Source organism: Athene noctua, chromosome 6 (genome assembly GCF_965140245.1).
Source record: "Athene noctua chromosome 6, bAthNoc1.hap1.1, whole genome shotgun sequence".
Taxonomy (NCBI): domain Eukaryota; kingdom Metazoa; phylum Chordata; class Aves; order Strigiformes; family Strigidae; genus Athene; species Athene noctua.
The window spans coordinates 48,850,727-48,864,922 of NC_134042.1; the positions used below are offsets into that span (position 1 = coordinate 48,850,727).

At 48.6% G+C, this 14,196-nt stretch overlaps 1 protein-coding gene across 4 annotated transcripts in view; it reads right to left on the bottom strand.

Moving 5' to 3' along the window:
* SAMD4A (sterile alpha motif domain containing 4A) overlaps positions 1-14,196 on the bottom strand; it is a 105,889-nt gene that overhangs the window by 37,710 nt on the left and 53,983 nt on the right. For all 4 annotated transcript variants that reach the window (XR_012633827.1, XM_074908923.1, XM_074908922.1 and 1 more), the window contains one exon: positions 3,065-3,583. Coding sequence is in view for 3 of the 4 variants with exons in the window: in XM_074908923.1 (XP_074765024.1) it covers positions 3,065-3,583 (519 nt within the window). In the remaining variant the exon portion in view is untranslated. The remainder of the gene's footprint in view (positions 1-3,064; positions 3,584-14,196) is intronic.

A 14,196-nucleotide genomic window follows, 5' to 3' on the forward strand; every position in this document is an offset into this window, starting at 1 on the left:
ATCACTTACAACGCTTCTGGATCACCATCACTGGTGTAAATCCAGAGCAACGTCTTCAGAGCACTCCAGACTTGCCCTGCAAAGGCTGAAGAACTCCAACAACATCTCCTCAAACCTTGGCTAACACCAGCCAACACCGTTAAGAGAGAGCTGGAGATGAACCAAGCCTGAACCAAGTCTCAAAGCCTGGGTCTAGGTTGAGTCAAAGACAAGGACAGCACAAAGCAAATTGTTACATGAACTTCACCTACCCATATTTAAACCTGACGCCGTAATAGAGTTACACCTAATTATGCCACAAAACCAGATGAAAGTACCTCAGGCAAGATCATCACATTACTCCTCCGGGAAAGACTTTGCCCCATTTTGGCATCAGGAACAGGCAGTGCCTTTACAGGGATGGGTTGGGGAAAGCTGTGCCCTGCAGGGTGTTGCTGGATTAAGCCCCTGCCCAGATAAACACCTCCAAGTCAGAGGGAGAATTTAAAAATAATAACGCTAAAACCTAAGCAAACAGTAACAGTTTGAGGGCTTTGCTTTGGAATAAAAGATTAATAGATGTATTGATTGACTCAAGGGGCTGGGACAAAGGCTGACAGCCGTGTTTATTTTTTAGCATCTGTCTGTGGACTTACTGTGCTTGTGTCCGAGCAAATATTGCGTTAAGGAAGCTTATGAACTAACACATGAAGCGTGGTTGGGTCAACTCCAGCTCAGCCCACAAGTTGCCTGAACGTGTTGCCACCAAAATACATTAGCAGGAGTTACAACAGCTTAACATTTAGGAGTAGATGGGGCTGAAGATGTGTTTAGATGACTCGGCAAAGCTCCCCAGTGTGATGCTTGTGGAAAAGGTTCCCTGAAGATGGACACTATAAACCTTGCAGCTCAGAGCAAGACAGTGTGAGCGAGCTGCCCCGGTGCCACAAAAAAGCAGCTAATGTGGGATGTTGGGAAGGATTGGACTTACGGCACAGGATGCTGTGGCAAAGCAAGTGGCAGAGATGGAGCAGCGATGTGATCTTTCAGCAAAAGACCAAGGTAAAGTGCAGGGCTGTACAACCCCTGCTGACAGACCCAAAAATGCTCCAGTTCAGTGCTGCACACACCTAATTTTGGAGAATTTAGGAAAAACCTCAGCAGTGCGGCAGCTCGGGCACTGCTGAATAATTTGGCTGTTGCCTGGGTTTTGGCACCTTCTGCTACTACCTGAGGACCCTGCTGGGCAAGAGGTGCGTCACTACTTCTGCTACAAGAGGAGCCTGCGTGCAAGAAGGCTCAAAGAAACACAAAGGGGTTTTGGAAAAGCATCCTTCAAGATGCATCTTGCAGAGCTCCACCACTGTCAATGATGAACGTGTTGCACCCATCAGACCTCCCTGCTTCCAGCTCTTGACACAAGGAACCAGATCCCTTCTGAAGCCACCTCTTCCCACTGCCTCCCTGGCGTGCGAAGCCTCCAAACCACCAGGCATGCAAAAACCACACGGAAAAACCTCCCAAAAAATAATCCCTGGAGAGGTTTAACAGACCAATTGCAACTACATTCATGGTTCTTCTCACCCTGCCTCCTTGTTAAGCCTTTCCCAAGGGGCTTGGTCACCCTGACACAGCTCTGCTCTGCAGCGTAGGGATCCAGCTCTCAGAAGCTGAACCTCTCAAACTCCCATGGCAGTAGGAGCCGGGGCTTCAAAGACAGGGGACAGGATGGGCATGCCGTTCAAAGCAGGTGGAGAAGCTGAGACCCTTCTGCTAAATCCCCATGTGGCAGAGCAGGCAGCGCTGCCTGAAAGGATGGACACTGGAGAAGCAGGGACCAGGGTACTCCAGCAATATACCCAGAGCCGTGTTGCATATCACTGTCGGTTTGAAACACCACCTAAAAAAAATGCTTATTACAGGAGAGGGAAAAACCCAGAAGCCTTAAGTGACCATTTTAAAGCTTTCAGCTATTTAATTGTGGCTTTCCACACACTGATAGAGAAGCCAGCGCCCTCGCCGCAAGAAGCCTCTCCTCCCCAAGTACTCTCTGCATCCCTTATATCTAGGAAGATGCCAAGTCTCTTGGAGAGAGACCTCCTGAATGCCCCAAAGCGAAGGAGGACGTCCAGCCTTGTAGGCGAGAACATGGCTGTCACCCAAGGTGACAGAGGGAACGGGTGGGCAGAGGAGCTCTTGAATCCCACTGAGAAGATCCTTTGCTCCTCCTCTCCCAAGGATGGCTTGCAAGCATCACTGACTGCTTTTAAAAACAGTTCTAGCCACACTGCATCTTCACACAAAACCAGTGACAGATCTCCAGCCATGGTGCTCTGTAGCATCTCTGAGTGTCTGAGCCTTGGGCTGGACTCTGCATCATCCACCACTCCCACCAAAGCCTGGCAGGGTCTCCAGAGGGGAAGAGCTACCCAACCCTCCTGGAAAACACTGAGGACTGGGCATCTAAACCCCCTGATCACTACCAGTTTCACTCCTCTATGTGTTGCAGATACAAGGGAATGTTTTCAGACATGCCCTGAAGACTGTAGATCGCAGTCCTGCTTCCAAAAATGATGCTTGTGCTTTGGGGCCCAATCCCTTTTCCTCCCAGTAAATCCCCAGATCACTTCTGGACTTGGCTGAAGTCCCCTAACTCACTTCTGGACTTGCCTCAAGCCGCTCGGCTCACTTTTGGACATGAAACATCAGCTCCCCGCTTGCTTTAGGAACTCTTGAAACATGAACTGCAAATCTAGATGGAACTACATGAAATAAAAGGGGCTCCCTTTGATAACGCACATTTTTTGCTCTTACAGCTTGGCTGTTTTTCCCTCCTCTCCAGTTACAAGGTCTGTAAAATCCCACAGGACTAGAGAGAAAAAAAAAAAAAAAAAGGCAGGCAGGAAATAAAAAAGCAGGTAGGGGAAAGAAAGGAAAAAAAAAAAAAAAAGAGTTTTCTATGGCCCAGATGAACTTAGCCCCTCTATAACCATGGAAAAGCAGTATTTTCTAGCAGAATGGGGGGGACCATGCTGTGAAGAGCGGCCGTGGGTGGCCATCCCCAGAGCTTCCCGTGGGTACTTACTGGTGCTTGTGCTAGTGCCGATGGTGTTGATGGTTGTGGGGACGGAGGAGGAGGAGTAGAGGGGCAGATGGCCATTCTCGCACGCCAGGTTTTTGTCCTGCCAGCTGGAAGCGCTGACGCTTATGCCCGAGTCTCGAGAATTTTGCCATCCGTTGAGTTTATCGTCGGAGTTTTGTCTTTGGTGATAGTAGTGAGTCTGCCCGTAGTCCACCGAATCCGACCGACCTCTGTTCTGGTTGCCAAAGCCACCCGACGTGCGGTCCTCCAGGTGGTTGAGCCACATGGCCAGGGCGCTCCTGTCCTCTAAGGAGGTGGCAGGGTGTATCAAGGCGTAGGACAGCAGCTGCCTGCTCTCCTCGATGTGTTGGTTGTGTTCGATCGAGTGGGCCAGGATTTTAGGCAAGAGTTTCATGTATTCGACTTTTGCCTCAATATTTCCGGGCTTCAGTAAAGGCAGGTGGGTTAACAATAGGGAAATCACTTTATCCTTGGATTCCTGTTGCCATTGGTTAATGATTCCTGTTGAAGGAATAGGAAAAAAAAGAAGAAGAGAATTGAGAAATCGGCAAACACAGCTAATAAAGAAATAAATAGACCCTGGCAGAGTAAATATGACACGCCAAAGGGATGCCTGTGTGTGCAATGCCACTGCTTGAGCATCTCCCAGTCAGGGGGGTCACCACTCTCTGAAAATCAAGGTCACAGCAAGACATGCTGAACTGAACACCCAGAGTTACCAGATGCTCCTGAAAATCCCTAAAAAAGCCAAATTACACCCACCTCTACAGCCACATAGCTCCACTGCTGTTGTCCTAATGTTAATCTAAGTCACAATCTGGCCCAGATTTTCTGCGTTGTTGCAGATTCCGCAAGACACTAGACAAAAGCACTTCGTGGATAAACCTTTTAAAAGCACTGGTTGGAAAATCAAAGGGTCAAGACTCAAATGAACTAACACAGGCAAGAGCCACAGAGGGCAAAGAGGAGAAGCATCCCAGCAGGAGGGCAATATCCAAACTGGGGTGTTGGCCCCCCCCGCCAGCCTGGAGTGATAAGCTGCCCCAAAGGTATTGAGAGAAGGGCTCAGCTGAAGCAGCCACAGAGCTATTGTTCCTCTGTTAGCTTGTGGCAGATAGGAGAGGTTTTAGAAGACCAGTAAAAAAAGCAAACATAGGATTTAGCTTTAAAAATATGCAAAAGGAAAAGTCGGGGAATTACAAACTCGTCACTTAACTCCAACTCCTGGAAAACTGATGGAACAAATAATGAAACAACCTATTTGTGAGCACTTAGAAGATAACAAGATGATAAGTGACTGCTGACACTGATTTGTCAAGAACAATTTAATTTCCTCCCTCAACAGAGTAACTGGCCTGTGAATAGCTGGAGAAGCAGTCAGCACCGTATATCTTGATATTCATTAGGTGTTGCCGCACATGGCTTCCTCAGCAGCACACCAGAGAAACACGCTCAGGCGAAACTGCTCTAATGTGGGCACACAACTCATCAGAAAACCATACGGAGAGAGTCGTTACTGGTGATTCACCGTCAGACTGGGAGGATGTGCTGAGCAAGGGGACTTGGCCCGGCCGTGACACTACCCAGTATGTCATCGGTGTTTCGGGTGCTGTGATAAATGTATTCGATGTGCAGGTATCACGCTAGGAGAAATGAAAACACTCCAGAAAACTGGATTAGAAGTCAAGCAGTGTTGAGACCTGGAGAAAAGTGGGAAAAAAATAGCTGCATTAAGTAGGTGCAAACATCTGCATGCTGGTGGGAACAAATCATTGTGCAGTACCAGGTGGGGAAGAGCCTGGGGTCAGGAAGCATCACAGGCTGAACATCAGTCAAAATGCCATGTTGCACATAAAAACTGCATCAGCCAGCCTGTCATCTGTCTGAGAGGTGAAGACTGGCGTTGACAAGCTGCTCTCCATGTCTCCTGGGGATCGTAGTAAGAGGTCTGAATTGCAGCAAAGGTGAACGAGGTTGGACATGAAGAAACTACCTCCCACAGGTAGGGCTAGTGATGCGCAGAGAGAGGTTGCCTACAGATGTGAAATCTCCATCACTGGAGGCTTTTCTGAACAGTTTATACAAACACCAGACAAGGATAGCTCAGGATATACCTAGACCACCCGACTGATGCTTCCCAGCCCTGGGTCGGTCTTTCCTCCAGCATTTATGAAACCTGTCTATGAAGCCTTCAAACTTTCTGTCTTCTAGCAGGATGTGCCTAAGGGTGCCACAACTGAACCATCCGGTGCAAAAGGACTTCCTTCTGTTTGCTTTAAACCCACTTCCCAAAACTTCACTAGGTGAAATGCCCTGAGCTCTCAAATTATTAAAAAGACCCCAAAACTTTATGTTCTTCCTCCCTGTCTGCTGTCTCCTATCCATACTGTAGAGGAAGCTGCTCTAAATTATTGATTATCCCTATATCCTTCATGTGGTTTTGAGCTAGGGTAACCAAACCCACACCAGTGAAATGAAGATCTGGATGTCCATCTGTAGGATCACTCATCAAGTTTGCTCTTGGGCCACCCAGCAGCTAACCCAACCCTTCCACCACCCCCTGACCCAGAAGACAGCTATTACAGTAGAATCCTTTCCCAATTAGGACCAAACCCTGGATGTCGGTTCCCCAACACAACTGCTGTGGTGAGAAGCACACATCCCTTCAGCTTTGTCTTCCCAGTTTCAAGGCAAGCAACCATTTTAATAGGAAGCCACTAGATGGCTTGCTGGAAACGCCGACGGCTCTCGCTGGAACTTTCTGCAGTGGTTATTTACTTCTCCACAGACCCACCTCTCTTCCCGAGCCACTTCCCGACCCGGCCGATGGCGTGCCCGAGCCATCTCATACTGTTGTGCTGAGAGGTGCAAGGGACATGGTGTGGTAGAGTTTTGGTGGAGAAGGAACTGCTTTGTTTGCAGCAGAAGCGAGTTTTGGTACTCTGGGCGTGCTCCTGTGCCCACAAGGATGCTGTGAGGTTGTTCTGGTGCTAAAAAATGGGATTTGGAAAAGCAACACTCAACCTAAGTGAAGTTGTCAAAAATACGCCGGCATAGCGGGACTCAAGGTCCACCAGAGCATCTCGTATTTTCCATGTGCAGATGTAACTGGTACAGGCAAAACCTCCTGTCATGCTTAATCTGATTTCTCTGTCCCCTCTCTCCCCCTGCCTCTCAGCCAGCTGCCTGGCGGGTTGAAAACCCATCTTATTTTCTCCCTTCCTCTGGCAGAGGGATGTCACCCATCCCCTTATCACCCCCACATTTTATCATTGCTGTTGGGGCAATTCAGCAGCACTTTCAGGCTGGCACCAACAAACCCCAGCCCAGCACTGCCTGTGGGGAGAGGCTGAGTGATTTTGCAGCAGCTCAGATAAACAGAGAAATCAAAAGATCATTAAAAGAACGCATGCAAGGCATTGCTAAAAGAAGTGGGTATCACTTGCACATAGAAACTAGGTAGCAAAATACACGCAGAAAAAAAAGACCCTAGTGCAAACTGGGTGCAGGGGAGGAGGAGGAGAAGGATTGGGGAGGCAAGTGGCCGTGGCTGGGCTCCTCTTCTTTGCACAGTGTGGGGCTGAGCGTGAAGGTCACCACTGGAGAAACACAGGATGGTGCCAGAGCCCTTTTTTGGGAAACTTGCCTTGGGCCTCCAAGAGATTTGGGTGTTTGAAACAAGAACCCCAAAAGTTGGAGCATTAGTCCAAAAGCCTATGGCTGGCAAGGGGCCAGGTGCCCTTCCTTGCCCTGTCAGGAGCTGCTCTCCTTCTCAGCCAGCACCAGGATGTGCAAAATTAAACAAAAATGGAAAATAATTAGATCTGAAAGAGGTTTGTCTCTCTCTGAGATGGGGTGGAAGGTCAGGCTTAATCCTATCTGCCAGAAAACAGAGAGATCTGGAGAGGGCAGCATGGGAGGAGGAAAGCTGGAGCTGCCTCTGGGCAAGGGGACAGGGGCTGGCAACGCCCTGAAACCCCTCTCCACCCTCTCCCTGAATGCAGGAGCCCCCCTTCAGCTCCATACCTGCTGCCATGCACTCCCAGACATCTGGGATGTCTCACTCTTTATTGCCACAACAAGTCCCCCTGGGTCAGTCACGGTTAGGACGGGTCCTGGTTTCAGGCTCCCACATCCCGGGGTCCCAGCACGCTACGCGTGGTTGTGCAGGGGGTCGCAGGCACTAATCACATTAAAGCCTCATTAGTTCCCCCGTGTGCTGCTTCAAGGATGCCTGATGCTTTCTGTCACAAGGCTTTTGCTGCTGTAAGGGCTGGCAAGACTACTGATATCTGCCGCAGGCAAATCTGAGCATAAAGCCCCAAAGTTAGAAACTCCACCTTATTGCTTTGAAACTCCCCCAAATCCCTGTCCTGCCCGTTGCTGTCATTGCAGAGACATCTCCTTTTGGAGATGAGCTAAAATAACAACTGATCATGAGCACCCTAAGGAGCCAGCTCCCATCCCAGCCCTGTGACCCCTGTACTGGGAAGGGATGGGAGCTGCTGGGAAGGAGAAAAATCCTGATTTTTATTACAAGAGTCTTTCTCGGGTGAGAGGCTGAATGAAGGTGGGATATGACTACTTTCTAATTTAGGATTACCTATCTGATGTAATTTTGCTGCCACACAGCACAGCTGATGCATGCACAGGGTGCCTACGTATAAATACAGCACCGAATATAGCCGGGTCCTGCTTCCAAGGCTGAAACCTGTGCTGTGCTATCAATAGGTTAAATGCTATCCCCGAAACTGGGGCTTTCTGGCTTGAGAAAGAGGTGATGTTTGTCTGTTTACTAAGCGTTCATCAGATCTTTCTGTCACAAATGTGCTTAATCACTTCTCGATCCCCGCAAACTAACTGCCTTCGTGTCCGGTGCTGCCGGACCCACCTCTAACGCCGCACTGCGTGAAGGACTTTCTTGCCTTTACTTTGAACCTGCCTCCTGATAGATGGTTCTTTCAACCGCCAGTAAGGCACGTGGAGCTCCTGAAGCTTTTCATGGTGTACTTGGGGAACAGCTGCAGTTTTCCAAAGGTAAAGCCAGTCTGGATGGACAAAGGCAGGGATACGCACAGTCCCTGCGGATGCCCGCAAAGAACAACTCGGGCGGCACCCTGGTGCCTGCATTTAGAAACCTAACTGACTGTTTTTTTCTTCTATTTTTGATTTTTGCAAACAGATCTCTGACTCCTGCCTCGAAAACACTGACCCTGCCCGGAGGGATGGCTGAGAGGAGCTGTCAGCACAGGCACACGAACGCGTGTGCCTCACCACGTGAGATGTTTCCAAGGAACAATGGCAATGTGGGATACCTCTGAAGTGCTTAAAAAGACCCCCAAAAACCAACCAACCCCAACCAAGATAAACCTTTTCATTTTGAAAGCAGAAATTGGGTTATCCTCCTGTTGTCATATACAACTTACCACATTTCACAAGTGAAGCAGACAAATATGTAGACTGGGGTTTCAATGAAGCAGGCGAGATGAATGATGTGTAATTTATGAGCTAGGCAACAGCTTATTATGAGTAACAAGGACAACAATTAAAGACTGGAAGTGTTTTAAAAACTGCCCAAGGATTTTCCAAGTGACAAAGACTATGTTCAAATAGTAGGCTTGGTACCGTTGCTCCACAATGTAAGTCAGTGCATTTAAGGGCTCCAGTTGTCAGCAAATTGCTCTTAAATTACTGTTTTATTATGCCTTTGTTTTCAGTTTAACAACATTTTCCATTAAAAGTTCTCAAAAGCCCATTCAGATAATTTGTCCAAGCAAGAAATGATTAAGACTTAGATGTGCACATCTGAAGAGCACCCACCAAACAGAGCATCTTCACAGCAAGGGCTGAATGGATCAGCACTCTCAGATGAACTTGGGCAGAAAAAACAGGAGTTTGTACCAAAAATTAAGGCTGGGATCCCTGATCTTGCAAAGGGATGTGCTGCAGCATTAGGGATTAGAGGGAGGAACTGAGTGCTCCTGAACAGCAACCAAGCCCTCCTAGGGATGGACAACACTGAGGTTTTCATGTCTTGGACGGCCAACAGCAAAACAGAAATACAATCTGTTCTTAGGCAGCTTGCAACTGCTTCAAGTGAGCTTGAAATCAGTGGCCCTGGCGCAAGCAATGGCTATTTCTGGGTCTGGAGGAAGGTTTTGCAGGAGGCCTTTTTCAGCAGCTTGCAGAAGAGGTTCCCATTGTTCACCGTTTCCTGCATTACGGATGCGGCACCAGCTCTGGGTGATGGGCATAGCTGCTTGGAGACACCCACTTTTATAGCAGAGGCAGAAAAAACAGTACCTGGGCTCCTCCTGCTGCATAAAGACCCAGCAGCACGTCAGTACCTGCCAGCTCCTCCATACACGCATGCAAGATGCTGCACTTCCATCCAAACCATCAGAATCTGCGGTAACCGAGGTCATCGCCAGAGTCTGCCCCGGTATCTAACACCGATTACAGCCACCTGGGTGTCTTCAACAGGGCAAAAGGGGTCAAGAAACCTGACCCTGCATACAAACGCAGCCCCACAACCTCCGTTTGGCCAAAATGTCATCCATCTCCCAGTGAACAGCCACCAAGAGACAAACTCCAACCCTACATCTACCGGCTGTTTTTTCCAATGTCTCCCAAGCACTTCAGTTGCCTTCACTTCCAGTTTAATTTAGTTGCTTTAAGCCTGAATTTGTCTGGTTTCAGCTTCCAGACAAATTCCAGTCGGAATTAAAGAGCTCCTTGATGTCCTGCGTTTTCTCAAATGAAGGTGCTCAGGCATCAGCGCTCACATCACCTTCTGCTCCTGTTACTGGTACGCTCAGCAGAAACTCAAATGTCCTGTCTCTAACATGTCATGGCTCTATGCTCATTCATCTTGAGCCCACGGCAACACTTCTGCTGGCTCTATGACTTCCAGCACCCATGTGAATCAGGTCTTAATTCGGCTTGGTGAAAAGCACGAGTGGGGTGGAGAGATCATACCCCATCTCACACAGGGTGCTTTGCGGTGAAGTTAAAGCAGAAGAGCAAAAAACTAAGAAATTTCAACCCCAGGTCTGAATTTGCACTGAGCGTATCGACCAAGGGCAGGTTGCTGCTAGTCCCAGCCTTCCTGCAACTGGATTTACTGGTCTGTGAGATGGTCCAACTCCCCACCACCCTTCACACAAATCTCTCTAATGCTGCTGTGGACATGAACCTCTGCCCTGGCTCCCACTGCAGCAGCTCAACTCAAGGTAAACTACAGCGTGTTTCCAGATGAAGGGATTTAGATTATTATTTGCAGCAATTAGCACCTACACACTGAACTATTCACAATACTTTGTTTGGGTGAATTTACATAATTTTCCTCCTAAATCAGCCTCACTCAAAAGACCAACACTGAAGAAAACAAAGTGAGAACCCTGTTGGAAACCCTCTCTGTACCCCATCCAGAGCACATCAGTACCCTTGCTGTTAAACCTGGCAGATTTCTCCCTCCATGAGAGGCCAAATAATAAGAATTTCAGCATGTGCCTCTTTGCTGTTGCAAATTAAAAGGAAAAAAAATCTCAACGATAAAGGTTATTTCAGACCTGCCGATTGCACAAGATGGAGATGAGAGCTGACACTGAAATGCCGATGAACCTGCTCCTCATCTCACCCCAATCTCATGCAAAACCACGTTTAACACAGGCAAGATGACACTGGTGACGTTTCTAGGCACCTCTGCGGGCCAGGAGGCTGCAGCGTGGTGTGTAAACCCCATCAACCTCCCCCTGCTACGTTCAAACGGGTTTGAATTTATGCCTGTGCTAGAGCTGACCTCGGCACGGAGCAGGAGGACCTAATCCTATACCTCTGAAGACAACAGGAGTCGTGCCAAACAGCATCAGCGCCGGCTGAATCTGGCACCAGTGGCTTCCTGGCACCTCCTGTGTCTCTGTGCTGCAGCAGCCGGGAAAGGCCAGCTCTGCATCCCAGGGATAGCTTCTTCCCAGGTCCTCAGAACCACTCATCCTGGTGGCTAACGCAGGATTTGACAGAAGAAAAGCCAAGAAAACTTCTCAAATGGTTTGTTTTTTTTTTATTTTTTGCTTTTGCTCCCTCCCGAGCAGGTCTAACAGCCCGGCTTGGGGAGAAACCTGGGGAGTAGTGGCCAAGCTCTCGCCCTGTAACAAGCCTTGGCAAAAGCCAGGTCTGCAGACAAGGCCCTGGACACCAGGAGAGCTCAGGGACTGCTATTTGTGGCAACTGGGGCTCAGTGCTTTCCCAAAGCACCCACCCCAACAGCTACAAACCTCTGGGTCCAAGGTGGCTGCGCAGCTCAGCACTACCCCAGCATCTTCGGTCTATAAAAGATATAAAAAGGCAATCACTGAATTCCCCCTTTCCCTAGCTGGTCAGCTCCTGTACAGATTTAGTGCAGATGACCTCTTTGAAGGACAGAAGGACCTTTTGTTCATCAGCACCCATAACCCACCTTGCACCCCGGCTCCACAACGGTGCCAAGGAGCACCAGGGCTCGACAGAAAATTTGCTGGTGAAGTGCTACAACCTATCGGTTCACACAGAGCTGGCTCTCCTCCGTGTTTCCAGCAGCTACATCACATTCTAAGAGGCTAAAAATACATTAAGTACTTTCCTAATGTTTCTTTTCCACCCGAGCAGTTGCTGCAGAGAAGCTCTGAGCAGGAGGGGAGGTGAACAGACCAGTGTGGATGCAGGAAAGCAATGCCATAAAAATGGAGCAATAGGCACAGCACGTCATGCAAAAGGAGGTGGCCGGGGAAGTCCCTGCTGCAGGCACTACTCGTTCCTTGGAAAAACAAAACGAGCCATACAGCCAGCAAAAGCAAAGTGTTTCTGATTATACTGCAGGATTCAGCACTGACAGGAGCACAGAGGACTTTGTGGAGCATCTTCTCCATTTTTAATGACCAAGATCAAGAACCTCTGTGTAAATTATCTACTCAATATCTCGTTGACTTGTTAAACGTAACACTGCGGATTTAATAATTGAAAACAATTCTGTTCAAAAGACACAACCTTCTTGCAACCATCCCCAACATCCCCCTGCGTGCAACAGGCAGGTTCTTCAACAGCCACTGCCAAGGCTGCATGGGCAAGTTTGCCGGCACAGATGGGTTGCAAAAGGCTCGTTGGCCATCGTTGGCCTTATTTTCTGTGCTTCATAAAAGGTGTGTCCCTGCTGGGCAGTGCTCTGAAACAAAGGCAGCCTGATGCAGAGGTGAGGTGGACGTGGATGAGCACCTGGGAGCTGGCTGCTGCATCGTGAATGCACTTCACTTTTGAAGAACAGCCAATTTCTTGCAACTCCTCTTGGGAAGGCAGGCTAAGAGTGGGCAACTGTATGACATGTAGCTTCTGGGGGAAAAAAAAAACAAAAACCAACAACAAAAAACCCCTGGGGGGAATAAGACACGAGCTCTACTCAACTCATTGCCCTTTTAAAGGCAGTTCTGCTTGGGCAGCAAGTTCAGCTGTTTATTACTGGCATCTCCCCTCTGCATCAAGCTCTCCAAAGCAACGGCAGCCCCATCAAGTGTCCATTTGTAGCATCAGTCCCTTCCTTGTGTGGAGGAGATGACTGGAAAGGATGTCCCCAGGTTGAGCAGCTCAAACCTGGGACTGTATTTCTCGATCTCACAGCAGGGACAGCATTAGCATGAGCTGGCAATTTTGGCATTGAAGCCAGCCTCAAAGACAAGCCTCAATCTTCTCCTCCTGTTACCCCAAACAAGCTAATGAAACCCCACCAGCAGACAGAGCTGCAGGGCAGGCAGCTCAGCGCTCCCCATCCAAGTTGTAAACTCAAAAGTGACCAAAATGCCCGTTATTTTGGTCAGAAGCAGAACAAACTGGGACATCCCTCAACAAAACATCCCTTAATTCATGCTGAGAGTCACAAGAACAGAAGCGCCTGCCTCTACCGTGCTGCAAGCGAGTAGAAAGAGAAGAGATTTTCACATTTTTTACACTGTTTTCCCCCTCTACCTCACGAGCTTGCCAGAGCTCCAGTTATTAGGAGGCTGTTTGTACAAACCCAGAAGCAATATATTTTTAGCACTGGAGAATCGCATGGCACGATCATTAAGCATGCTTCTGCAGACAGCAACAAGAGCAGGGATTTTTCCTTCTCTAAATTGGCTGCAGCCACTACAGTTTTCAGCCCAAAGCAGACTTTCAGGAAATTCAGAAGGAGCGGGAATCTTTTTCCATGACATATTTAATACCAAGCTGAAGTACACTCAATTTTCATGCTGTGCATCTGATGGGAGGTTTTATGGATTTGTTTTCTAGGCCAGATTTGATGCACACTTTTGCTACAGAGCGTAATACCATGTATTATCACAACACTCCCTAGCAACATGACTTTTAATTTAGTGCAGAGCTGTGCAACGTTGAGAGCATTTCACTGACTCAGAGCAAAGACAACACGCTGGGAAACCTTATCAAAAACCCCATAGGTGCCAAGGGAACATACACCACATGTATGACGGCACTGGAGCTCCTCAATGCCACGTGGCTGAGGAGAACACTTTGGGAAAGACTAATTTGCTTCACTGATTTCACAATCTGCAGTCCAGCCGGCGTGGTCTCGTGGAGTGATGACTCCACCAACGACAGCTGGTGCCAATGGGTGTGAAAAAAGAGTGAAAATCCCACAAGTTCTGTCCGAGTACTCAGCACTTGGATAGAAAAATGTGGGAAATAGTTCAGTGTCAGAAATAAGAATGCAGAGCCAGATGGGGCAGCAGCAGGGATGAGGTACCACCTCCTCGTTTCTCACCTGAAGGCCAGGAGGAGGACATGCTTGGTAGACAAACCAACCTCCTACAAGAGTGTCCTGAAGAGTGAAGCCAACCTGACACGGGACAAGGACTCACAGTGCCGGTTCCTCTTTACTTGACAAGCTCCTGGGTGTCAGGGGCATCACGCTCTCAAGCCTCAGATGGGGAGAATAGTCTTATTAAAGCACAGGATAATAGTGCCTGGTACACACCACAGTGTGAGCAAAACTGGAAAAGTACCATCAATGGTGTGGACACCATCAGGTGAGGTGTTTCTCCACCTTGACCGACTGGTGCAGGAGAGGAGCAGAAAGCAGGAGCTTA